The sequence below is a fragment of the Lutra lutra genome, chromosome 3, assembly GCF_902655055.1.
Source record: "Lutra lutra chromosome 3, mLutLut1.2, whole genome shotgun sequence".
NCBI lineage: Eukaryota > Metazoa > Chordata > Mammalia > Carnivora > Mustelidae > Lutra > Lutra lutra.
The window spans coordinates 75,691,393-75,716,734 of NC_062280.1; the positions used below are offsets into that span (position 1 = coordinate 75,691,393).

At 40.9% G+C, this 25,342-nt stretch overlaps 2 protein-coding genes across 4 annotated transcripts in view; one reads left to right on the plus strand and one right to left on the minus strand.

Moving 5' to 3' along the window:
- The window catches only part of SESTD1 (SEC14 and spectrin domain containing 1), a 142,151-nt gene extending 133,580 nt beyond the window's left edge, over positions 1–8,571 (minus strand). For all 3 annotated transcript variants that reach the window (XM_047722310.1, XM_047722309.1, XM_047722311.1), the window contains exon 1: positions 8,363–8,571. The gene's annotated coding sequence lies outside the window, so the exon portion shown is untranslated. The remainder of the gene's footprint in view (positions 1–8,362) is intronic.
- On the plus strand, positions 5,932–9,084 carry LOC125095565 (uncharacterized). The gene is made up of 5 exons (XM_047722031.1): positions 5,932–5,962; positions 6,395–6,460; positions 7,437–7,541; positions 7,915–7,925; positions 8,365–9,084. The coding sequence occupies exons 1-5, from the start codon at positions 5,932–5,934 to the stop codon at positions 9,082–9,084; spliced, it is 933 nt and encodes a 310-aa protein (XP_047577987.1).
- The last annotated feature ends 16,258 nt before the right edge of the window (positions 9,085–25,342 follow it).

Genomic DNA, 25,342 nt, shown 5'->3' on the forward strand with positions numbered 1-25,342 from the left:
GGATGACAAAGACCTGAACTAAAGCAAAACCACTGGAAATAATATAAGAATTAATTAAAATTTTAGGACATAAAAAAGTCTAATCACCTCCATCTACCTGTTAAGGCTATCACATTCCATTCCTCAATTTTTTCCACCAACCTAATTTTTCCTTAATGCACTAGAGACACTATATTCTAGATGCACCAATCTGACTGCCAGTTTCAACAATTCACCAACTTGTTCCTCAAATCTACATCTTTTCCAGCCAAACCTAGCTCTAAACGTAAAAATCCACCTACTTATTGTACCATTCAGTATGCTCTATGTTTTTTCTATAAAAGGGATGGCAAATACAGGCACCCGTGCTATCACTACTCCCACACCCATAACAACAAAACTGCTCAGTGATCAGAGTGGTCTTTCCCACTAAATCTGCATGCTGCCTCCAACTACTCCATAATGCAATGTTTCACAAAGCCACCATCAATCAAAGCTAGCCCATGAATAAAACCTATTTGCTACATCTGGTCTCTACTATATTAATCTGTTTGCCTTGATATGTTCTTCCATGGATTTCATGTATATTTATTTACATATACACCACTATTTTGTTCTGAAAATGATTAATGAGACTTACAAGAATACGTGAACTATAAAGTTAATAAATTTTTAAAATAAAAGCAAAAGAATAAAGAAAACACTAAAAATGGTGCCAAGAAAAAGACAAAAAAAAAAAAATGTAGAGCACAAAATCACTATGTCTGCTCTGGAGTGTGCCACAAATCTGGCTTTGGCTTTCTAGTAGCCATCACAAAAAGGAAAACCCAGTCCACAGTCCTGGAGATAAAACAGAAAGGTACTCCGATGAGGAACTTCTATCTACTTAGACCAAAGAGTAATTTTTATAAAACAAAGAGAACAGGACGCCTGGGTGGCTAAGTCAGTTGGGCAGCTGCCTTCAGCTCAGGTCATGATCCCAGCATCCTGGGATATAGTCCCTCATTGGGCTCCTTGCTCAGTGGGGAGCCCTCACCCTCTACCTCTGCCTGCCACTCTGCCTGTGCTCACTCGCTCTCTCTCTTTCTGAGACAAATAAATAAATAAAATCTTTAAAAAAAGAGAGAGAGAACACTATAGAATGAACAAGATATACAAGATAAACAACTTCAGGCGATACATATGGTATCTTACAAAAGCCCAATGCAGCAAAATTGATTTTCCAAAGAGCAGGCACAAGCTTTAAGAACTCACTCTGTCCTTTTACTTTGTTTCTTCCTTCAGTGCCTCCCTAAGAGTATAAACTCTTTGAAGACGAGAACCATATTTTCCAACACATATAGCTCATGACACTTTGTACTATATTCTGCCAAAAAGAAAAATTCATTATCAGTGAGAATTTACATAACACAACTCAAACCTAACTCTGATAAAAATTCTCTAACTTAAACATAGGAATTCCCACTCCTACCAAATAGAACAAAAATGATAAATGAAGCTTCAGTAGACAGAATTTTGTGACCTTCTATACTATTATTCAATCACAATTTAATTTGTAATGTCCTAACAGTATTTTTTTTTAGTATCCCTAGCACAAAGCTAGCAAAAAAGCCAAATCGATATCATTGCCTCTGATCAAATAAAATGAAACTCAGAGCAAAAGCTTTGGCAAACCCTATCAAAGGAAATACAATATGACTACCTTTCAAGAACATAATCAATAGTTCTTTATACACCAGCTGACAAAGGCAGGTTCATTTTTTAAATGACTCTGCAAGTCTGCAAATAGACAATGAATTATAATGCAGATTTTCTCTACTCCTTTCCAACAATCTGTAGTTTCTGTAAATGAACAACACAAGTACTTAAAAACTTAAATTATGGGCGCCTGGGTGGCTCAGTGGGTTAAAGCCTCTGCCTTCAGCTCAGGTCATGATCCCAGGGTCCTGGGATCGAGCCCCACATCGGGCTCTCTGCTCAGCGGGGACCCTGCTTCCTCCAATCTCTCTGCCTTCCTCCCCACCTACTTGTGATCTCTGTCTGTCAAATAAATTTTAAAAAAATAATAATAATAAAAACAAATTATTACTCTCAAGTATAAGCATTAGGATACATTAACCATCCTATATTTGTATTTTATTAATGGGAATCATTAATAAATAAGTAGTCTCATCCTATACTGGTTCAGTTTGGGGTTTTTTTTTTAATATATTTGGTATTTCAGTTTGCAGTTTGCTCATCTGGAATTCCCTATACGCAGGGGCACACCCTATCATCCCCAAGAGAGGATAGCTGTACCGACTAGACTAAACGAACATGGACAGGCGTAGAGGGTGGGGAGTACCTTTAAATGGATGTCAGAAAATCCAATCCCTGCACCTTTGTTTCGACTGTTAAGATGGGAAATAAACGTCATCTCTATTTGATAGAGTTATTGAAAGGATTAAATGAGGTTAAGACTTGTAAACTGTCTACTAAATGCATATAGAATAGATGCTCAACAAGTGTTAGTTTTCCTACTGTTTTTTTTTATAGGTAAGGAAACAGAAGCTGAGCAGACTTGTCCAAAGCCAATGGTTAGTAACCGTGAGACACAGGCTAAAACTCCAAGGTCTTAATGCTCTTTCCAGTACACCAAGCAGCATGCAAACAGAACCCAACACCTCATGTTTGTCACAAATGACCATACAAAGAAAAAAATTAGAAGTCTGAACACCTATTAGATGCTGAACATATACTAATCTCTTTCCTAATACCTACCCTATAAAGTGAGTATATTTATCCCATTTTACTGAGAGAAATTATTAACCTGTCCAAAGTCACAAAGCTAGTAAGTCATAAGGCGGATTAAATCAAGTGTTTACACCACTACTTTTCCCTACTAAGCTGCCTCAAAACCGTGTTAAGTATTTACAAATCATGGTCTACTAAACTCAAACTCTAAATAGCCTAGAAATTTTTAAAGGATTCTTTCACCAAAAATGTAACAGAAAATAAGAACCAAAACTTAATAGACCAAATAAAAACAAGAAAAATTTAAAAGGTTGCCTCAGAGCTCTTCCCTCTCCCAAGGTTATCCAGGAATTTCTAATAAATGCTTACAGGGCAGATATTTTTACACTATTCTAAAACACAGGGGAATAAAGGAATATTTCTCAATTCATTCTTAGAGGTAAGCTTAATCCTGATACCAAATCCAGGCAATAGTAATAAATATTACATTTATCATTTGTGACTATAAATGCTTAAGTCTTAATATATTTAATTTAAAAGCTAAGGAAATGTGTAGTATGATCCTATTTGTAAAGGAAAAACCATTGTGAATGTATGTATATAATATGGCCAGATTTGTAAATGCATATTTATACATATGCACACATAAACCAAAGACACAAGTGGAAATATAAACCCTAAACTGTTTTTTTTTTTTAAGATTTTATTTATTTATTTGACAGAGAGAAATCACAAGTAGGCAGAGAGGCAGGCAGAGAGAGAGGAGGAAGCAGGCTCCCCGAGAGAGCAGAGAGCCCGATGCGGGGCTCGAACCCAGGACCTGGGATCATGACCTGAGCCCAAGGCAGCGGCCCAACCCACTGAGCCACCCAGGCGCCCCAAAAACCCTAAACTGTTAACAATTGTTACCTGGGACAGGAATGATCTTGGGGGTGAAGGAAGGGAAGGGGACAAGAAGTAAAGGAAGAGTTTCAGCTTTTATTGAATATACCCACATATTATTTGAATTTTTATAATGAACATGTATCATGTTTGCTATTAGAATATACAAATGAAAAGCACAGCCTAAATACTCATTTGCTGTTATCTCTTCTACATGCTACAATAAAAACTAATCCTTTCATTCACTCATTGGACATTCACTTATTTAACCAACATTCAGGGTGTAGTTCCTATGTATGGGCACTGAGCTAATAAACACTTGTGCCAGCCACCAGGTACTTAGAGCTTTTTTTTTTTTTTTTTTTAAGTAAACTCTATGCCCAACATGGGACTTGAATTCAGGACCCAGAGATCAAGAGTCACATGCTCTACCAACAGGGCCAGCCAGGCATCCCTAGAGTCTATTTTTTTTTCCTTCAAAGATTTACTTATTTATTTGAGAGAGAGAGAGAGAGACACAAAAAGAGTGTGTGTCCACAGGGCGAGGGGCAGGGGAAGAGGGAGAGCTAGAATCTTTCTTTTAAAAAAAAAATTTTTTTTTTAATATTTTATTTACTTATTTGACACAGAGAGAGAGAGACGGACACAGCTAGAGAGGGAACACAAGAAGGGGGAGTGGGAGAGGGAGAAGCAGGCTTCTCACAGAGCAGGGAGCCCAAGGTGGGGCTTAATCCCAAGACCCTGGGATCATGACCTGAGCCAAAGACACACGGTTAGCCACAGAGCTACCCAGGGGCCCAGAGAGGGAGAGCTAAGCAGCTGAGCACAGAGCCCAACACAGGACTAGATCGCAACCTGAGCCAAAACCAAGAATTGGACTCTTAACCAACTGCACCACACAGGTGCCCCGTCTAGAGCCTATCTTTTAAAACACAGGATGGAACAACAGTTACTTCCTTCCATAAGCTAGAGTGCTGAATTTTAAATCAAGTTCTAATTTTTATCATTTATTATATTTTTAGGTCATGTGTCAGGGGTAAGAAATATATTCTTTTTCTGGAATTTGTACTGCCTTTCTTCTAAAAAAAGAGTACTAGATAATTTTTGCTGGTTTTTTGGGGGAGGGGGTGTTAAAAAATTCAAATGTATTCAGAGTACTGGGCACTACGTTAGATAATGGACTTGCAAAGATGAATAATTAACATATGCCTCTACCTACCCTCTAAAGAGCTGATAATTTCGCATACCTATGTCTGATACAGAGTTCCACATAAAAACTGAAATTTGTATCTTAGTAATCCCGCACTTCGAAATGAAACTGGCAAACTGCCCTGCTCAAAAATAAAAGTTAATTTCAGTTTCATCCAGAATTTTAGTGTTTATGAAAAATGTTATATTATTCAATTATTTTAAGATACAGTGAATAAATTAGTGGAAAAATAGAGAACATGGAAGCTGCAGGATAATATAAAATACGATGTCTCAGTGAAGAATGGGTTCTAGGATTAGCTATGTCACCAAGAAGGTGGGTTACTAGGTTTAATTGTTCTGACTGCTTCCCTAGAGGGGAAATCCTACCTTATTAGGATAGGAGAACACAAAGAATTTATTTTAAAAATAGTAAAATCTGGGGCGCCTGGGTGGCTCAGTGGGTTAAGCCTCTGCCTTCGGCTCAGGTCATGATCTCAGGGTCCTGGGATGGAGCCCTGCACCGGGGCTCTCTGCTCAGCAGGGAACCTGCTTCCCCCCCCCCCCCCCCCCCCCCGCCGTCTCTCTGCCTACTTGTGATCTTCCTCTCTGTCAAATAAATAAATAGAAATCTTAAAAAAAAAAAAAAAAAAACTATTTTTTTTTTTTAAATAGTAAAATCCGATGAGTATCAGGCAGTATGGCCGCCTGCTTTTTGTTGTTTGGTTTGCTTTTTATTTATTTTCCCCCACTTTGTCAATGATTAGCCAAGCAAATTTGCAAACACAATTTAACTTCTGTATGCCTCTTGGGGTAAAAAGAATGCAGGAAGCAGAGTTAGAAGACCTGAGTTTATATTCAAACCCTCCCACTAACTCTGTAAGCTTAAAAAACAAGCAAATTATTTAACCTTTTTGCACCTTAGCTTCCCAGCAATAAAATAGGGATAAACTTAACTTACAGAATTATTTCAAAGACGAAATAGAAAGTACACGTGAAAACATAAAGTTAGAAGCTATTATAAATTAGACATTTTTCTAAAGAAGATAAACAAATGATCCATAAGAACATGAAAAGATACTCAACATCATTAGCATTAGGGAAATGCAAATGAAAACCACAATGAGATACCACTTCACACCCACTAGGATGGCTATCATCAAAAAGACAACATTAACAAGTACTGGAGAAAATGGAACCCTCATACTTTGCTAGTGGACATGTAAAATGCTACAGCAGCTATGGAAAATAGTTTGGCAATTCCTTAAGTTAAACAGAGTTAGCATATGACCCAGCAATACCACATCTAAGTATATGCCCAAGAGAACTGAAAACATGTGCACACACAAAAACTTATAAATGAATGTTCATAGCAGCATTACTCATAATAGCCAGAAAGTGGAAACAACCCAAACATCCATCAACGAATGAAACAATCATCAAAATGTAGCATATCCATACAAGAAAGATTATTCAGCCATAAAAAGGAATGAAGTAGTGATACAATGATATATTATATATTATATTATATTATATTATATATTATATTATATATATTATATAATGTAAGTTTCTGCTCCTTTTCATTTTTCAAAATGCTATTTTTCTCAAGAGGCTGTTCCTGTATCCTGGAACAGCTATGAAAGCTCTTTGAAGGTGGATGTTACAAAGATGAACGGTATTTTGGGTAAAGTAAAACTACTAATCATGTTAGAAAAACTTTCCACAGATCAGATTAATTTGGCATAATTTTATTTCTTTAAAAGTAAAGTCCCTATTAATAGCAAGTTTGTTTTTAGGGAGTAGAAAGAGCTTTGAGGAGTTTTTACAGAATTACACCGGAGGGTGTGGGGGCGGGGAGGAATAGGTCAAAATGTTACACCCTTTTCTGCTTTTTTAATTAGTGGACATTTACTTTTCAGATATGTCCTTGCCACTGATCAACTAAAACCCAAGTAGATGGAACTTTGCAACCTCTACCACATTCCATGTTCCAATCTGCTGTCACTCTGCTAAATCCATCACCAGCTTCTAATCTCCATTACTCTTATTATTATTCTCAGGGCTTAAAATGCTTAACAAACTAAATGTAATCAACTCATTCCCTAATGCTGGGGAATTTATAGAGTAAGGCCCAAATTTTAAGACTATATTTAGTCTAGATTGCCTGAATAAAAACAGAGCAAAATGATTTCCTGGAGTTTGGGATAGAAAAACAATCTATAGAGTTGTGTAATGCTAAGTCATCTGGGAATTTTTTCACGTATTGGGTCATGGGGTAAAGAGAGTCACCAACTTTTGTCCACAGAAAGTATTATGTATAAAAGCTTCCTGGTTCTAGAACAAAGAAGCATTTTATTGCTCAAAGCAAAAGTAAGATATTTTCCTTCCATTTAGTATTGTTATACTAAAATAGCATACCAATGAAACCAGCTAGGTAACACCATGACCAAGGTATGTGAACAAAAATAAATTGTTCTTTGTTATGTACTCTTCCTTGGGGTGGGGAGGGGGGGCTGTTCACACCTAACAAAATACGCCAAAATCAAGCCCAAGAAAACCATATGGATTAACGTTTTCCAAAACGGGGATGTTTTCAGTGGCAATTTTAATTTAACCTATGCCATGATGTGTAACGGGTGTATTTGTCACAGAAATAGGTGCATTAAGAGGTGCAGAAAGAGGTGACCTGTCAAACAGCTGCTACAGAGTTACTCCCTCAACAGCACTTCCAACTTCTGGGGCGATACGATATCTGTGTATGAGAGAAAGATGTCAAAGCACCAAGAAAACCACTTGCTGTCAGAGCAGCAGCAAGTCCAAACCGTGCATCCCAGGGTGAAATCCCACCCGCACCCTCACGAGCCGACCAGACTGCGGCTCCTTTCTGCTATCAGTCTACCTAACATATAAAAAATAAATACATAACCACAAATCCTTGCCAACCCTCTTCCTTCCCTTTGTGACTCTTCCAAAGGCTGGAGGGATGTTAACATCCTGCAGGCCCGGGGGAAGCCAAGACCCACGCCGCGAGGGAGGCATCCAGGAGCCTCCCCGCAGCCCCGGGACGGGAGTCCCCCACCCACCGGGCAAGGCTGGTCACCGGCCACACAAAGAAGCCCGCCGCCGGAGCTGGACGCTGGGCTTGCCCCGGGGCCGGGCGCCGCCGCATGTGGTGCCCACACGCCGGGAGGACGAGACCCGCCGAAAAATAAGGATTAACGCCCAAACCTGTTGCATGATGCGGGTCCCTTTCACCCATTAATGAACAAGGGCGCTTGGGGGGGAAAACCAGAGCGACCGGGCTCTGAGGGCCGCGGCCGCACCCGGCAGCCAGCGCGGAGGCAGAGGCCGCCCGCGGGGCTCCCACCTCAGGCGCTTTGTCTGCGGTGGAGGCGGCAGCGGGGCGCAGGCGCCCCTCCCTCAGCCGCGCGGCTCCACCGCCCCGCGGCCCGAGCCCAGGAAGAAAGCTGGGCCCGCCACCGCTACCGCCTCCACCCGCCCGCGCCCGCTACCCGGCCGCGGGGCCTGCGCGCTCCTCCCGCCCGGGCCGCCTGGGCCGCGTGGCGGCCACACTCACCTGGCTGGCGCGGGCGCGGGCGGCCGACACCTCCGGGGTTGGTGGGGAGGACGCGGGGACGCGAGCGAGGCGCGGACGGAGGCGGAGGGCGAGGCGGGAGGAAGGCGGGCTGGGGGCGGAGCGGCCCTGGACGGCGGCGGCGGCGGCGACTCCAGCCACTCGCGGCAAATCGCGTCCCGGCCCCTCCGTGCGTCAGGCAAGGGGCGGCGGCGCGGGCGGCCCGGCGACCTCCCCGCACCCGCGGCCCGACCCGCGTCCGCGCGACCCCGCGAGCGCGCGAGAAGCGGCGGCGCAGCGACCCCGCCCGGCGCGGGAAGGGGGCGGGACAGGGAGTCCCACTGGAGCGGGGGCGGGGCGAGGAAGGGGCCTTCAGTGTACCCTTGGTGGACCCTGCGAACCTCGCCCGGCCGGGGACTCCGCGCTGCCCAGCCCGCAGTGGTGTAGATAATGAAAGGAGCACTGGAACTGGAGTCAGAAAGCCCGGGCTCAAGGAAAGACCCCCGCTACTGGACGGCTTGCAAGTGGTTTCTTTTCTCTGTCCTCATCCTGAAATACGTAGGTTTGAGTACATGGTCTTCAAGATTTTAAAAAATTCTGACCTCCACAACCTGAAGAATGAAGGCACCTGGGGGGAATGGGTAGTAGTGAGGAAGAGCTGGATTCAGGGCATTTGGTTTTCTTCGGGGATCTTTCCATTCAGCCCAAAATTTATTCACAAATGACCCTCTGATAATGGCTACTTCCCCCACCTTCAACCAACTGTAGTTATTTTTCTACAAATGTACGGACTTCAGAGTCTTCGTCCTCCTGATTTTATTGCGCAAATCATTTTTGTGTCATTTCCTGAATTCAGTTCAAAAGAGTCATCGGCTGATACACACAAGCTCGGGACGGCCATATGGTCCCAATCCCAGACCTTCCTTATTACTCACTGTGCCGCTCACTTCAGTATCACCTAATTCCATTGATAAAATCTTGCCCTTCCAACAACTAGGCAATCAAATTTCTCTGATTTGAAATCCCATGGATGAATTCTTCCTCTTAATGTGACTAATAATCTGTCTCCACTATTTCAACCTCTTTGCCACTCTCTAGGTCCAGCCTTCCCAATTTCACTTCTGCTTCTGTTCCACGTGACTGTCAGAATATGCTACGAAACCAAAGAGCCTCCCTCTTTAAAATTCTTCAGAGGCTGTCCACCTGGACAATCAAGTTCAAGCTAATTACCATGGTATACAAAGCCGTTTATAATCTGATCCCTAGAACTCTTCAGCTCCAGCTCTGACTCCCACCACATTTACACACAGATACAACAGGCTGTGTCAGTATCTCCATACATTTTCCCCCACCTGAAATCCATTCCTCACTTAACCAGGTGAACTCCTACTATCCTCCAAGATAATAAATGCTTCACTTGCTCTTTAGAATCTTCCCTGACATCCACTCTTTCTTCCACACCCACATGCTCTCCCTATGCACTTACACTGAATTAGATACTCTCCTTTATGCCTTCCTGCAGCAATCTCTTATCTCTTCTCTATGATTGTCCTTAGTACTTTTTTCTTTTTTCCTATTGCTTTGCTTGGTGGTCTTTTGTTACTAGACTGAGTTCCTTAAAAGGATAGATATTTTTGTCTAGTTCATTTTTGGTTCCCAGACATTGCAAAGTGCTCAACACTCAGAAGTTTCCCTTTAAACATTTGTTGAGGGTTGACGTCATTCCTTCTAGCAAGTAGATGTTGAGCATCTACTCATCAGGAGGGAAATAACAGTACAATCCACAGTCCTTGCCTTGCTTAACCTTTCACAGTATTCTGTTCTTCCTTTACTAGGTGGCCTTCTCTGCTTATCATTTAAAACCCTCTCCTACTACCACTCACATTCTTTGCTTGTTTTAATAAAGCAAGAGCATGCCAAACAATCCATTACAATAATTCCCAAACATCTCTGCCCTTCCTCTTTCCATATCCTCTAGTTCCACACTGTATTACCCAGTTAGTAGATAAGGGATAACTGCTGCAATAGGGGGAAAAAAAATAGTTTGTAAAATCAGAGAATGAAGTTTGAATGCCATATTTTCCAATAATTACTGAACTAATGAACGTAGCTCAATCACTTAAATTCACTAGGCCTCACTTATAATGATCCTTTGGCTCCATGACTAGCCTTCATTTTTAATATTTTGTTATTGAGGTGAGCATGTCCTTCTTTATACAGTGTATGTATAAATTGAGGGACTACCAGATCCTTAGAAAGTAGCTGTGCAGCATAGACTTGAACTCCAAGTGATGGGGAAACACTCACTACTTCACAACAATACTCATTTTTGAACAGTCCTTCTAGTCCTTACGTTGAACCGAAATGTATCTCCTTATAAATTTGGAGGTAGTCATGGTATTGTCTTGGTAGGAAATACTATTGGGTTTAAGTTCCAAAGCGGTGTAGTCAGATCCCAGTTATAGAACCTGTTAGCTGTTAAACTTGTACTAGCACAGAACAACTCCAAGGATGAGTTTGTTCAACTCTAAAAGGGAAAAACAATAATACCTTAAACCATTATTACAAATATGAGTACAACATATATTAAAGTGCTCAGTGAATCTGAATCTAGTAACATGTATTGAGTATAGAACAGTCCTATTCCCCTTCCATGTATAATCTTCTAAATATTTGAAGCCAGCAACCACAGAACACACCTTTCAACAAGATGCTTCCCTCTCATGCCCCCTTCATCTCCACACACTCTCCTCTAAACATAACTTACTGATTCTTAAACTGTGGCATTTGGAACTAAGTCCAATAATCCAGGTTTGAGGAGGGGAATAGTAAAGTACAATTTTCTACAATTTTATGTTTTTTCAATCAGTTTGGCATCACAATAGCATTTTTCTATTACCACGCCACCATCATGAATGTCATGTGTTGCTGATTAAAAACAAAAATACTCCCAAATCTTTGAGAAGTTTTTAATCTATCAATAGCTATAAAACCATATCTCCTTCAGTCTGTATTTGTACAATTTGTTTTTGAAGACCGAGTGCAGATCTTTGCATTTATTCCTCTTAAATATCACTTTGGAGGTTATGTACCAGGAGCCCCTGCCATAATAGAAATCAGTGAAGGGAGAATAACATTTAAAACAACTTTGAGTGATGGGGGCAAAAGAATCCCAAAGGCACTTTAAGTAACAAATTCCTCCATTCCTAATTTCTCCCTCACAATTTCCCTCTGACTTTTTATTGAAGGCCACATTTAAACTTCACCTAAAATTAAATAACTTTTCTCACTCCTCTTGTTTTATTTTTATAATAAATGAATGTTGAAAACACTTTTTATGTGCATGTGTTTCCCACACATTATTCACTGGAACTTCGGAAGAATTCAGCAAAGTAAGCCAGACCAAGAGGCCATTTTACTGAAGCTCAGCAGGCTTAGGTAATTTGCTGAACAGTCACTCTGCACCAAAATTGGCTTCTTGGAGAAACAGCCCCACCCCACCCCACCCCACCACAGCCCATGCTGAAGGGGAGGCCCCAGGCAGTACCACTGTGCTGTGTAATCCCTGAATCACTGCTGATTACCCGGGCATAGAAACACACCCGGGTCACACCCATTCAAAAATGACCTGGGGTGTATGGAAAAAACACTCAATCCCAAAAAAGCTGGTCCAATCAGACCAATTCAGACCAGCTGAATCCAAAAGGAGACACAGATGGTGCCCATGGCTGAGCAGGGCTCTGACAGAATAATGTCAGCCAGTGACTAAACAGAAAACATGTATTCATTATACATTCAACTCATGTATTCAGCAAATATTTATTAAGCATGTCCGGTTTAGGTGGAAGGAATACACTATGGACAAATGACACAAAAATTCTGCCTCTTCAATCTTGCATTCTGGTGGATGGGACAGGCAACAAACATAATAAATAAGTAAATCAGGGGCACCTGGGTGGCTCAGTGGTTAAAGCCTCTGCCTTCAGCTCAGGTCATGATCTCAGGGTCCTGGGATCGAGCCCCATATCGGGCTCTCTGCTCACAGCAGGGAGTCTGCCTCCTCCTCCTCTCTCTCTCTGCCTGCCTCTCTGCCTACTCATGATCTGTCTGTCAAATAAATAAAAAAAAAATCTTTAAAAAAAAATAAAAAATAAATAAGTAAATCAAAAAGTATATTAAAAAGTGGTAAGTGTTGAATAAAAATTAGGCAGGAAAGGGGACTAGAAAGTGTAAGGGGTAGGGTACAGTTTTTAATCATAGGAATAGGAAAGGCTTCACTGAGAAGGTATTATTTGAGCTAAGGCTTGGAGAAGATGAAGTGCTGATCCTGTGATAAGGCCTGGGTGGCTCAGTTGTTAAGTGTCTGCCTTCAGCTTAGGTCATCAGCTCAGGGTCCTGGGATGGAGCCCTACATCGGGCTCCTTGCTCATCAGGAAGCCTGCTTCTCCGTCTCCCACTCCCCCTGCTTGTGTTCCCTCTCTCCCTATCCCTCTGTCAAGTAGATAAATAAAATCTTCAATAAATAAGTAAAAAAGACACATAGAGCTGAAGCTGAGGGAAGAAACTGGTAGTGGGCTGATGAGGAAGCAGACAATAAAACAATAGCAAAATTAGGCAATGCAGAGAGCAGGGCATTCAAAACCCATGTGGAAGATTTTAAACAACCAAGTGATCAGGGCACTGACGCACATAGACTAGACCAGAGCCTTTGCTGACAGGGTCTTCCTATCTACCTTATCTATCTATCCATCTGTGTCTCTATCATCTATCTATCTTTCTATCTATATATACTTTTTAAAGATTTTATTTACTTATTTGACACAGAGAGAGCAAAAGTAGGGAGCAGCAGGCAGAGGGAGAGGGAGAAGCAGGCTCCCTGCTGAGCCGGGAGTCTGATGCAGGGCTTGATCCCAAGACCCAGGGTTCATGACCTGAGCCAAAGGCAGATTTAACTACTGAGCCGAGGAGGCACCCCTCTCTTTATATTTTTGAAGTAAACTCTACACTACACGTGGGGCTTGACTCATACTCCAAGATCAAGAGTCACTTGTTCTATGGACTAAGCCATCCAGGTACCCCACACACACAATCCATATATTTTTGTTTTGTTTTAGGGTTTTTTGTATTGTTTTGTTTTGTGTTTTTGTTTTTGTTTAGTTTTCACAAATCTATATATTTTTTGGTTAGTTTCAGAGGTAAAATTTAGTGATTCATCAGCTGCATATAACACCCAGTGCTCCTTCCATCAAGGGCCTCCTTAATGCTCATCACCAAATTATCCCTTCCCCCCACCTCCAGCAACCCTCAGTTTTTTAAAACATCCCGCAGGTGATTGGGATGTTCAGCAGAATGGGAACCCTTGCTCTAGAGAAAAGGTCTACCAACTGTTGCCTTGGATTCTGAACACTCTTTAAATTCTGTGTTCCAGTTGGCCCAACCCAGTGTGTATCTGGCTTCTCCATTGTTCAACTTTTCTGTATTCCTGGGTAGCCTGATACCCACAGCTGAGATTTCAGTTTTTCTAATTTGCATATGTATTCTTTACGAAGGAACAAGAACCAAATCCCAACCCTATTCCCTGAGGTCACATGTTTGCATTTTCAGTATTTTGTAATCCTGAATTGCCTAACATACCACAACCACAAAGCCAAGAAATGGTGGTGCTGAAACTGTAGCCTTGGGTTACTATTCTCCGTGCTGCAATGCTCACCTTTAGGGGCAGAACAAAAATGGAAATTTGGGGATATTTCTTTAACATTTCCATATCAATATTTGAAAAATTGCCAAAATGTTATATTTTAAAATCTTAAGGTGTATAACATTTGTTTTAGGAATGTACCTGTAATACATTACTGAATTTTTAAGAAAAATATTTAATAATTTTATTTAAAAAATAGTTTGAGGACTCAATTTTATCAGTTTTTACAATTGACATTGTAATTCAAAGCTCAAATTTTCTCTCACTAAGGAAGTTAAGAAGACCTGTTTTTGTTTTTGTTTTTAATATACTTTCACGGTCCTGAAGTTATATAAATAACACTTTGTTAGTTAACAAAACATCAAAGACTAGAATTTAGGCCTCCTGACCTAGATTTGTTAATATAAGCTGAAAGAATTTGAATATTTGCAGGATCATCTGTGTGTAAGTAGATGTGGTACATAGTTTAGGCATAACACAGGTTTGTCTCTTAAACATCAGTAGTGCTTTAAAACTATTAGAACTAATAGAAAATGAAATAAAATTTCAGACCAAGGGAAGGTTCTAATTTCAGCAATTTACTGTCACTCTTAATTAACATAAGCTTTGTAATAGAGATTAGCAAAGGAGGCCAAGTTAAAAACAAATTGCTTAGATAAATTGCTTTAAATGCTCCTGGCAACATACAAGACATTACATAATAAAATACAGTAAACTGACTATGCCAATTTTTATTGTTCTCTCCAATAAATTTTCTTCCAATAAGTACCGTTGTCACTGTCTTATATTCTCAAATAGGTGTCCCTGAGTCAGAACTCTTCAGTTGCAAGTACCAGAGCCAATTTCAACTGGATTGAGGTGAAGGGGTGGTGAATTTTCTGGAGCAGTTCTGTGGATTTTCTGGAATAAGAGTGAGGTAGCTCAAACACACTAAAGGAAGAACTGCATTTCTGGTTGTTCGAGTAGGCAGTTAGGTTCTAACAGGATACGCGGAGGCCAGCAACAAGGAAACCATGGCCAACTGTCAGGAAGGTCAGAGGCCTGTCCTGGCAGCACTTCACAAGAGCCAGATCAAAGCAGACAGGCCTAAGATGGTGGGTACCGTGACAGGAAACCCCTGCCCAAATAAGGAAGAAAAAGTATGGAAACCTTGCTTCCAAGAAATCCCAGCCCCAAGTAATGAATATTCCACCCTCTAATTAACAACCTTCAGTAAAAGATAGAATCCCAGCCCCAATGGTGTGCAGCTTTCTCTCACGTGGACTCTCGCTCTCTAGAGCTTGCCAGCTCTCACATCTCCAAAGTGTACTTCAGCTTTAATAAACTTTCACATTTGTGTCCCTCATTTGCTACACTGTGTGTCTGTCCTTGAATTCTTTCTCATGACAAGACCAAGAACCTTCTGCGGTATCTTTGGGACAGCCTGGATTGAGACTTCAGAACCCAGGGCAAGGGTCAGGGTTCTCCTCAGTTCTCCTGTCAATATGGGGACCTCTGAGACCAGAGCAGAGAGCCAAGAAAGGCAGCATCTTTCTCATCCCCTTCTGTGAGACCTGTTTCTCTGTGACTTGCCTTCCATCTGTCCAGCTGCAAACCAGTCTGTTTTACACCATGTGGAGAAGAGCCCCAGTGGCACGGGGTATATAGCCTCGGCTTACGGACACTTCATATAGAAAACCAGCAAGAGTTGCTGATGTTTTGGGTCACACAAATATTCAAACACTCAACAGTGAAACAGGTCTGGCCCATGAGGCAGAGGACTAGGCATCATAAAGGGCAGCTCCCTCTAGGGGAGGAAATCTCCTAAGAATTTAGTGGTATTACCAGAACAAGGGAGAAAGGAATAGCAGGCCAGCCAAATTATAGGTATTCACTGCTAAGTGTGCTAAGCTCACACTAAAAAGATGATTCTTTAAAAAAGATTTTATTTATTCATTTGACAGACAGAGATCACAAGTAGGTAGAGAGGCAGGCAGAGAGAGGGGGAGGGGAAGCAGGCTCCCTGCTGAGCAGAGAGCCCAATGCAGGGCTTGATCCTGGGATCCCAGGACCCCAGGATCATGACCTGAGCTGAAGGCAGAGGCTTTAACCCACTAAGCCACCCAGGTGCCCCTAAAAAGATGATTTTTATGAAATTTTCTTACCTACTCAAATCTTAAAATTGTAATGTAAATTACATCGAGTCTCACCATTTAATATTTTTTAAAAGATATTATTTATTTATTTCACACACATACACACACACACACACACACACACACACACACAGAGGGAACACAAGCAGGGGGAGTGGGAGAGGGAGAAGCAGACTCCCCACTTAGCAGGGAGCCCAGTGCGGGGCTCAATCCCAGGAACCTGGGACCATGAGCTGAACCAAAGGCAGCCACTTAATAACTGAGCCACCCAGGCACCCCTCACCATATAATATTAAGAACTATACTCAAGTACACTTTTTCTGGTTTGTCGATGCTACTTTAAAACCCTAGGCTAGAAAAATCCTTCAGTCTACTCATGATTATGGTAGGAAATTACAATTTCACTTGATCAGAGCATTTTAAGTTATTACATTTTAAGTCGAAAAAAATTAGATCTAAAAATATTTTATTCAAAGCTGAAGAGGTAAAAGCACTTGATTGTCAAATTCAATCAGCACAGTGAAATAGGTCTCATTTGAAGAGTTTTAGTTAAGTTACAGAGAGAGTTCTTTAGTTTCTGTAACATGGTGTTTCAATATGGGGCTAGGTCCTAGTTATTAGTAAGACAGAAAAGAATGTTAAAAACAAGCTTGGTCCAAGTCATAAGGTCTACTTTGTTTTTCTAATGTGCGCTAGTCATCAGCCTGAATACAAAGGTCAAGAACATTTACCTCAGCCATCAAGCAACTTATTCTGCTCTAGACTCTAAAATCAGGAGCCAGAGACCAAAGTCTTCCCTCCCAGCTTCAATTCTCCTGTGGTCAGAAACTGGTCTCTTGTTTATCTACACTTAAGAAAAAAATCCTATGTTCATGAGCAAAACAGGGACAAACCACATTTAAAAATAATCTCCACCCATCGTCAGGCTCCCTCCTCTCTGGAAATGTCTCCAGCTGCTCTGGAGAGGTGTGTGACACGGGTCTTCGAGCCCAGCAGCTGAATGAAGCTCAGGAGAAGTCCCGTTGCATAAAGTCGGAGGAGGCTCTGCCAACACAAAAGCAAAGAATTGATTTGGTTGTGGGATAAAGTGGAAAATGGAAAGAATTACCCTTTGTATCAGTCCAACTTTTCCTCCCCTTCTGAATAAAACATTATTATGTAACAAAGTGCCTTTAAACAATTTCTTTCTTTTTTGAATTGGCAACTTGACAAACACAGATTGTGTCATCCTGGGTTACAGCCACTTCTTAGGGTGTGGAGTTACTTGATTCCGGCACTGTGGATCAGTGTGCCCAAAACATGTGACACAAGCTAGGTCCGTGGCTCGCTGATAGTATCTGAAATTTAGGGGAAAAAAGAAAAGCTTCTTTCCCTTTCAAAACTTGAAGAAAGGGAACCACGGAGCGGGCCCTGGTTGATCCTTTTATTTCAAAACCTTAACTTCTATATACAAATTATACAAATAAACCAAGAAGTATGTTCTATCATCATTCTGAAAGGGGGGGGGAAACTATAGTCCAGAGTTCTCCATTGAGATGATGGCAGATTTGGGGCAAGAGCGGCTGCACTTGCTGAACTTAGCCTCCTGAAAGATGATCCTAGGGCGCCTGGGTGGCTCAGTGGGTTAAGCCGCTGCCTTTGGCTCAGGTCATGATCTCAGGGTCCTGGGATCGAGTCCCGCATCGGGCTCTCTGCTCAGCAGGGAGCCTACTTCCCTCTCTCTCTCTCTCTCTCTGCCTGCCTCTCCGTCTGCTTGTGATCTCTCTGTCAAATAAATAAATAAAATCTTTAAAAAAAAAAAAAAGATGATCCTAGATGTCACAACTGTACAGAAATCTGCTTAGAACCTTCTGAGGGAGAGTGTCCTACTCTGGAACAGCATCTGGAGACGGTGCTCCTGGTTGAATCCCGGTGTGACATTTTAATATCATATGACCAACTTTTAAGCATTTTACTTGGAAAAAAGTTGTGCATGAAGAGAAACATTGGAAAAGATGTTGAAGGATTAATTTGTTCATGAAATAAGAATTCAGTGCAGTGTTGCTTTAGGGACCTGGAGACAATGATGAGGACACTGGGAGTTTGCTCTTGGTCTGACTGGGGGACAGGAAACCAACCAAACATTCAAAGCAACATGCTACATAGTTGTCATTAAATTCTACATAAAATGCTACCAAGAGACAGAGGAGTCACTGCCAATGTGTCTAGTGAAGGCTTCATGGGGGCCTTGATGCTTAAACTGAGGTTAGTAGAGTCAGCGCTGTCTAGGCCGGGAGAAGGGAGAAGAAGCAGAAGAGTGTATACAGTGGCTTCAAGGCTCTGAAAAAACATGCCATCTGGTGGGGTATTTCGAGTATTCTTGCTGTGGCTGCATGAGCAGAGGGTCATTTAAGGCAGGGAAATGTGGGTGGGGGGTGGAAAATTCAATAGCCTGCGAGCCGGGTAGGTGAGGTAAATGACTGAAGAAGGCTGGCAGGGCTGGGTACAAAGGCATTTGCTGTGAGTGCCTGAGCAGATGGCTCACTAGAGGACACAAAACCTCTGAAAAGTATTGCACAGAATTATACTTACCTCTCCAAATGTGAGAGATGGCCTGTTCCCATAGCCTTGCCAAGATGAGTACTTTTCATTCATTAAACCAATATTTACTGAATGCCTTCTATTGTGAGCTATTTGTATTAAGAATTGAGGATACAGCAGCAAATAAAACCAAAATTCCTATTCTCATGGAACTTACATTCTATGAGGGGCACACAGACAAAATAAAGAAGTAAAAGTTGTAGTTGTTGGATAAATGCTATGGAGAAAAATAAAAGAGGGCCAACCTACAGAGAATGGGAGATAGGTTGGATTTTAGATATAATAATCAGGAAAAACCTCACCAAGAGGACAGACATTAAACAGAGACCTGAGGATGTGAAATAGGGAGCTAGCAGACATCTATAGGAAGAGCATTTCAAGCAGAGGAAACCATAAATCAAAGGCCCTAAGGTGAGATCACACCTGCCTGGGAAGGGAGGTTAAGGGGAATGGGAAGAGAGGGAGAGATTGTGTAGGATCTTTTAGAGAATTGTAATGATCAAGGCTTTTGTTCTGAGCAAATTAAAAAAGCTTTCAGTGGTTTTGAGCAGAGAAGTGATAGGTGGGCTTTGTATTTTTAAAGACTCGTTGAGGCTGCAGTGTGCAGAGCTGGATGCCTTGGGGGAAGGGTAGAAGCAGAGAGCCGCTGGGGGGTGAGAGCTACTGCTCAGGACAGACAGAGGGTGGCTTGGCCCAGGAGAGGGCAGCAGAAATGGTAAAGTGGCTGGATTCTAGTTATATGTTAAAGGTAGAACCCCAGGACTTCCTGATAGATTGGCTGTGGGGTGTCAGAGAAAAAGAGGGATCCAGGGATAACTGTGGTGTTTTTGGTTTAAGTGATTAGAACAATAATATTCCACATACTTTGGGGAAAACAGTGGGGTTAAGCAGTTTGGGCTGGAAGGATGGGAAGGGAGGCTGGATAATTTGGTTTTGGAAATGTTATTTTAAGATACTTATCAGACAATAAGACTAGATTTGAAATAAGCAGCTGGATATGAGTCTGGAGTTAAAGGAAGAGGTCTGAACTAGAAATACACGTTTGTTGGTATAACCTCTCCAGCAAATGAAGTTGGAGAAAAACCAGCAGAACATGTTATCCTGGGAATTAAGTAAAAGTATCTCAAAAAGAAGGGAGTGACTGGGGCACCTGGCTGGTGCAGTCAATTAAGTGTCCAACTTTTGGTTTCAGCTCAGGTCCTGACCTCAGGGTCACAAGATAGAGCCCAGCGTCAGGCTCCACACTGAGCAAAGAGTCTACTTGACTTTCTCTCTCCCTCTCCTCTGCCTCTTCCCCATCTCTTTTATAAATAAATAAATCTTTAAAAAAAAAAAAAGAGGGAGTGATCAATTTTGTCAAATGCTACTAACAGGGCAAGTTTATCAGTCAGGGTTCCCTGAGAAACAGAACCAATAAGAAGGATAGATAGATAGATAGATAGATAGATAGATAGATAGATATTGTATCACATCTAATGCTGGGGAAATGTCAGTCCTTTGTTCTACTCAGGCCTTTAACTAAATAGATGAGGCCCATCCACATTACAGAAGGCAATATGTTTTAATCAAAGTCCACCAACTGGGATGCCTGGGTGGCTCAGTGGTTAAGCGTCTGCCTTTTGCTCAGGTCATGATCCCAGGGTCCTGGGATTGAGCACTGCATTGGGGGTCCCTGCTTAGTGGGGAGCCTGCTTCTCCCTCTCCCACTACCCCTGATTGTGTTCCTTTTCTCACTGTATCACTCTCTGTCAAATAAATAAATAAAATCTTTTTTTAAAAAGTCCACCAGTTTGGGGCACCTGGGTGGCTCAGTGGGTTAAGCCACTGTCTTCGGCTCAGGTCATGATCCCAGGTTCCTGAGATGGAGCCCCGCATCGGGCTCTCTGCTCAGCAGGGAGCCTGCTTCCTCCTCTCTCTCTGCCTGCTTCTCTGCCTACCTGTGATCTCTCTTTCTCTGTCAAATAAATAAATAAATAATCTTTAAAAAAAAAAGTCCATCAGTTTATTTATTTCTGTATCTACCTATTTATTTGTTTATTTAAGTAGGCTCCATGCCCAACCGTGGGGGTCGAACTCATAAAACTAAGATCAAGAGTCACACGCTCAATGACTAAGCCAGACAGGCACCCCCAAAGTCTACCAATTTAAATGTAAATCTCATCCAAAAACACTTTCACCAAACGTTCAGAAAAATGTTTGACCAAATAGCTGGTCACTCTACCCCAGCAAAGATGAAACATAAAAATAATTGTCACAGCAAGTGAAACAAATCTGAGAAGTAGCTATTGTATTTAGCAACATGGAGGTTATTAGCAACCTTAGGGAGCACTTTGATGGAATGGTGGGAGAAGAAAACTTGACTGAAAGGAGTTCACAGGAAAATGAGAGGAGGTCCCCTTCTAGGGCAAACCATAAATGCCATGTATTTCTGGGGGCCCAGGACCTGGGGGAAGGAAAACACAGCAAGCTATCAGCCCCTGGGGCTGTCTGACTTAATGCTGGTTGGCAGCACCCAGAGAGAGAGCCTTTGGGCAAGATGGACAACTAATGGAAAGCAGTTCTCGCATGAAGCTAGAGATCTAGAATGGGTAACAGTCGTCCCAGGTCACTACTGAGGTATTTGGCTTCTCCAAGGAGAAGAAGAGTTTTGGAAAAACATATCTTCAATGTATTAATATCAACTAAATGAGAGTTATTTATCACTGGGTATAAAAAATATATAAGCAAGCAAATTTTGAGCATATCAGAAAAAACAAACAGCAAATCATCCCAGGGATTTCAGATATACTGGACTTAGCAGACAAAAAATAGGAAAAAAAAATTATGAAATGTTTAAAGAAATAAAAGATGAGCAAGTAATAAGAGGCCCTCCTGTAAGATAAGACATATTTGAAAACAAATCAATAAGGCTTTTAGAAATTAAAAAATAAAATTGTTAAACAATCTTAATTAGTTAAAACACTTATTTGGCATAGCTGAATAAAAATATTGGTAAATTAGATGCCAGATCTGAAGAAATGATACAGAATGCAGTACAGAAGATAAGCAGTTGACAAATATGAAAGATTAATAGCTATGGAAATAGTCATATGAGGTTACTAGGGAAAGAGAAAGAGAAAGCCCATTTGCTCCCTATGCCTAGCACCGGGCAGGGAAGCAGAAGATAAAACACATGTAGTTCATACACACCAGCACTGAGCCACCAAATTTTAGATTGGTCTGATTTATATTTCCTTTTTGGAGGGAAGTTGGCAAGGAGTTGAGAAAATGGCAGAGCCAACAGGAGTTTCTCATCCCAGCTACCAATCATAAATGTGATGCGTAAACAGCAGAGCACTTAAAGTGCACCCGTTTTAAGAAAGGACTACAGTTTTCCTGTACAACTAATCTTGCCATGTGACATCAGAATTGTTTTGTGGGTAGTTTCTTCTTCTGTGCCTACAAGCATACTTAAGTTTCTATCTATTTATAAAAACCAAAATTCAAAGAATTCTTTCAAGCTATTATCTTTGCTTTCCCTTCCCATTCAGTGACAAATTTCTTGGGAAAAAAATCAACTAGACTTAAAATGATTATTTGATCACAATTCATTCATTACTTCTGCTCCCTACTTAACCTACTGAAACAGTTCTCTTAAAGTTAACAGTGACTACTTAACATGTCCAATGAATTTTCTTCCTCCCTTCCATTTTATAGTACTTGATACTGTTAAGCACTCATTTCCTTCTTTTAATCAGCAAACATTTACCCAGTTCTTACTAATCTATATGTAGGCCCTGGAGACAAAAAGATCAAATGGTTCTCTGATGTCAAGTGGTTTACTGTCTACTTATCAAAGAAGACAAGTGCACAATGAAGTGAAATAAAACACTAATGGAAAAAGTGCGACCATGAATGAGGGCGTGTTCATTTCCACCTGAGGGAGTCAGGACAGGTTTGCCACCTGGATCTTCTTGAAAGAATGTGTGTTGCCAGGTGGATAGGCGAAGACTACGGCATCATTTGAGGCAGAGGAACACGTGAGCAAAGGTATAGAGGCATAAAGCATCCAGGTATGTTGCTGGGACCACAAATAGCTCAATGTACTTGGGACAAAACAACCAAAATTGGCATTAAGTTAAAATGACAGGGGATGAAAAATCATGGAAGGCTTTGAACCCATTCAAAGGAGCATAGACTTTATCTTATGGGCACTAATGGGGTTGCTAAAGGATTCTCCCCCCTCCATCTTCTTACTGTATTTGCAATTTAGAAACAACCCTCTTGGGGCGCCTGGGTGGCTCAGTGGGTTAAGCTGCTGCCTTCCGCTCAGGTCATGATCCCAGGTCCTGGGTTCGGGCCCCGCATCGGGCTTTCTGCTAGGCAGGGAGCCTGCTTCCTCCTCTCTCTCTGCCTGCCTCTCTGCTTACTTGTGATTTCTCTCTGTCAAATAAATAAATAAAATCTTTAAAAAAAAAAAAGAAAGAAACAACCCTCTTACAGGAGATAGAGGCTGGATTGGAAGTTAGGAAGTTAGGAAACTTTTCAGTTCTGAGTGAGAGAGGGTAAGGGTCTGAACTAAGATGGGTCAGGCAAGTGTGAGAGATGGTGAACTGAGTGAATGACAGTCCCATCAGGAGAGAGAGGAGCAGGTTTTAAGAAGATGCTCTCACAGATGAGGAGTGTGGGCTGGTTGGCATCCCAAAAGATGTCTACTCCAACTGATGACCATGTATTACTTTTTGGCCCTCTTGATCTTGTTGTTTTTATAATACTGATTATTTTCCTCATTATAAAATATATAACTTTCATTGCAGATGATTTGAGATATCTTGCAAAGTAAGAAAAGCCACCAGATCTTATATAATATCTACATCTGATAATCTAGATATTATAAAACATTCTAAAAGTATGAACTATGCATATTGTACATTCTTCAAAATCTGTTTAATATCCTATATAGAATGTCATACCCTGCTTTTAAATTTTAATTATATACTAAAAGCACTATTCTGCCTGAGATAATCTTTGAATATATCACTTTAATAACTGCACGGTGTTTTATCCTATGAATGAACTATATTTCCCTATGATGAACATTAAGATTGACTTCTGTTTTGCTATCAGATATAATGTTGTGATAAACATCCTTGCATATAACATTAGATTACTCTGATTATTTCCTTGGTAGAAATTCCTGGCTCTGGTCAGTTAAGCATCTACCTTCGGCTCAGGTCATGATTCCAGGATCCTGGGATCAAGCCCCGCATTAGGCTCTATGCTCAGCAGGGAGCCTGCTTCCCCCCTCTGTCTGCAGCTCCCCCGATTGTGCTCTCTCTCTCTCTGTCACATAAATAAGTAAAATTTTTAAAAAATTCCTGAAGTGAAATTAGAGTGTTAAATTTATGTACAATAATAAAATCTCCTATACATATTGACAAACTGTTTTTCAAATGCACTGTCCCAATTGATGTTCCCATTAGCCCTGAGAATTGCACTGATTTTTTTTTTCTTTTTTAGGTGTAGAGACAAAGATTTCTTCTTTTAATTTGCATTTCCAGAATTACAAGTTAATATACTTATTATAAATTCGTATTTTCTTGTTTTGTGAATTGTTCCTTTATGTTTTTGGATTATTTTTCTATTAGAAATTTTTTTCTTGAGTTGTATTAGTTCTTTTTTTTTTTTTTAAAGATTTCATTTGTTTATTTATTTGGGGGGGGTGAGGAGCAGAGGGAAGGACAAGCAGACTCCATGCTGAGCACAGAGCCCCATGTGGGGCTCAATCCCCCAACCCTGAGATTATGACTTGAGGTGAAATCAAGAGTCAGATGCTTAAGCAACTGAACCACCCAGAAATCTCTAATTCTTTATATATTAAGTATATTGATCTTTTTTGTCTGACTTTTTTTTTTTTTACAAATATTGATATATATAGTTTTAGAATTATTTTATAGCTATATTTATTTACTTTTTCTTTTGGAACCTTTGCTTTCCTCTCAAACACTTCTCTTTTGGTGTCTGTGATACTGTTTTTCCTGTTTCCTATTTCTCAGTCTAATTCTCTATGGTGTCTAGTTGGCACTTCTTCCTTCTTCAAATAGACATTTTTCATGGTCTTTGGCCTTTTTTACTCACTGTCCTTATGCTCAGAAAGCTCATCTATTCCAAATGTTTCAGTCTTTATAAATATCAACTCTCTTAATCAAAACAGTTTTTCTTAATATGTACATAGTATCAAATTCAAAAGTACAAAATAGTATACAGGTGAAAAATAAGTCTCTTTTTCTCCATGATCCCCAGCCTTTTTCTCTCCTGCGAGGCAATCACTATCTCACTCTCTTGTGGAGCCATCTAAAAATATTCTATGCATTTACAAATATTCATACAAATACTAGCAAACGAGCTATATATGCTGTTTTACATATTACTATTTTCATTTCACAATAGATTTTGGAGATCTTTTCCTACCAGTACACATGAGACAGCATTGTATTTCATTATGTGAATATACCATAACATTTTAAACCAGTCTTCTAATGGTAAATAAACTTTCGTTTATTCAAAATGGATCGCTTCAAATCTATTGCG

Coding starts and splice junctions, on each gene's coding strand:
- LOC125095565 (XM_047722031.1), top strand. CDS start 5,932: ATGGCTATCATCAAAAAGACAACATTAACAA. Junction 5,963..6,394: donor CAAAAAGACAACATTAACAA/GTACTGGAGAAA, acceptor ATTTTTCTCAAG/AGGCTGTTCCTGTATCCTGG. Junction 6,461..7,436: donor GGATGTTACAAAGATGAACG/GTATTTTGGGTA, acceptor TATTTGTCACAG/AAATAGGTGCATTAAGAGGT.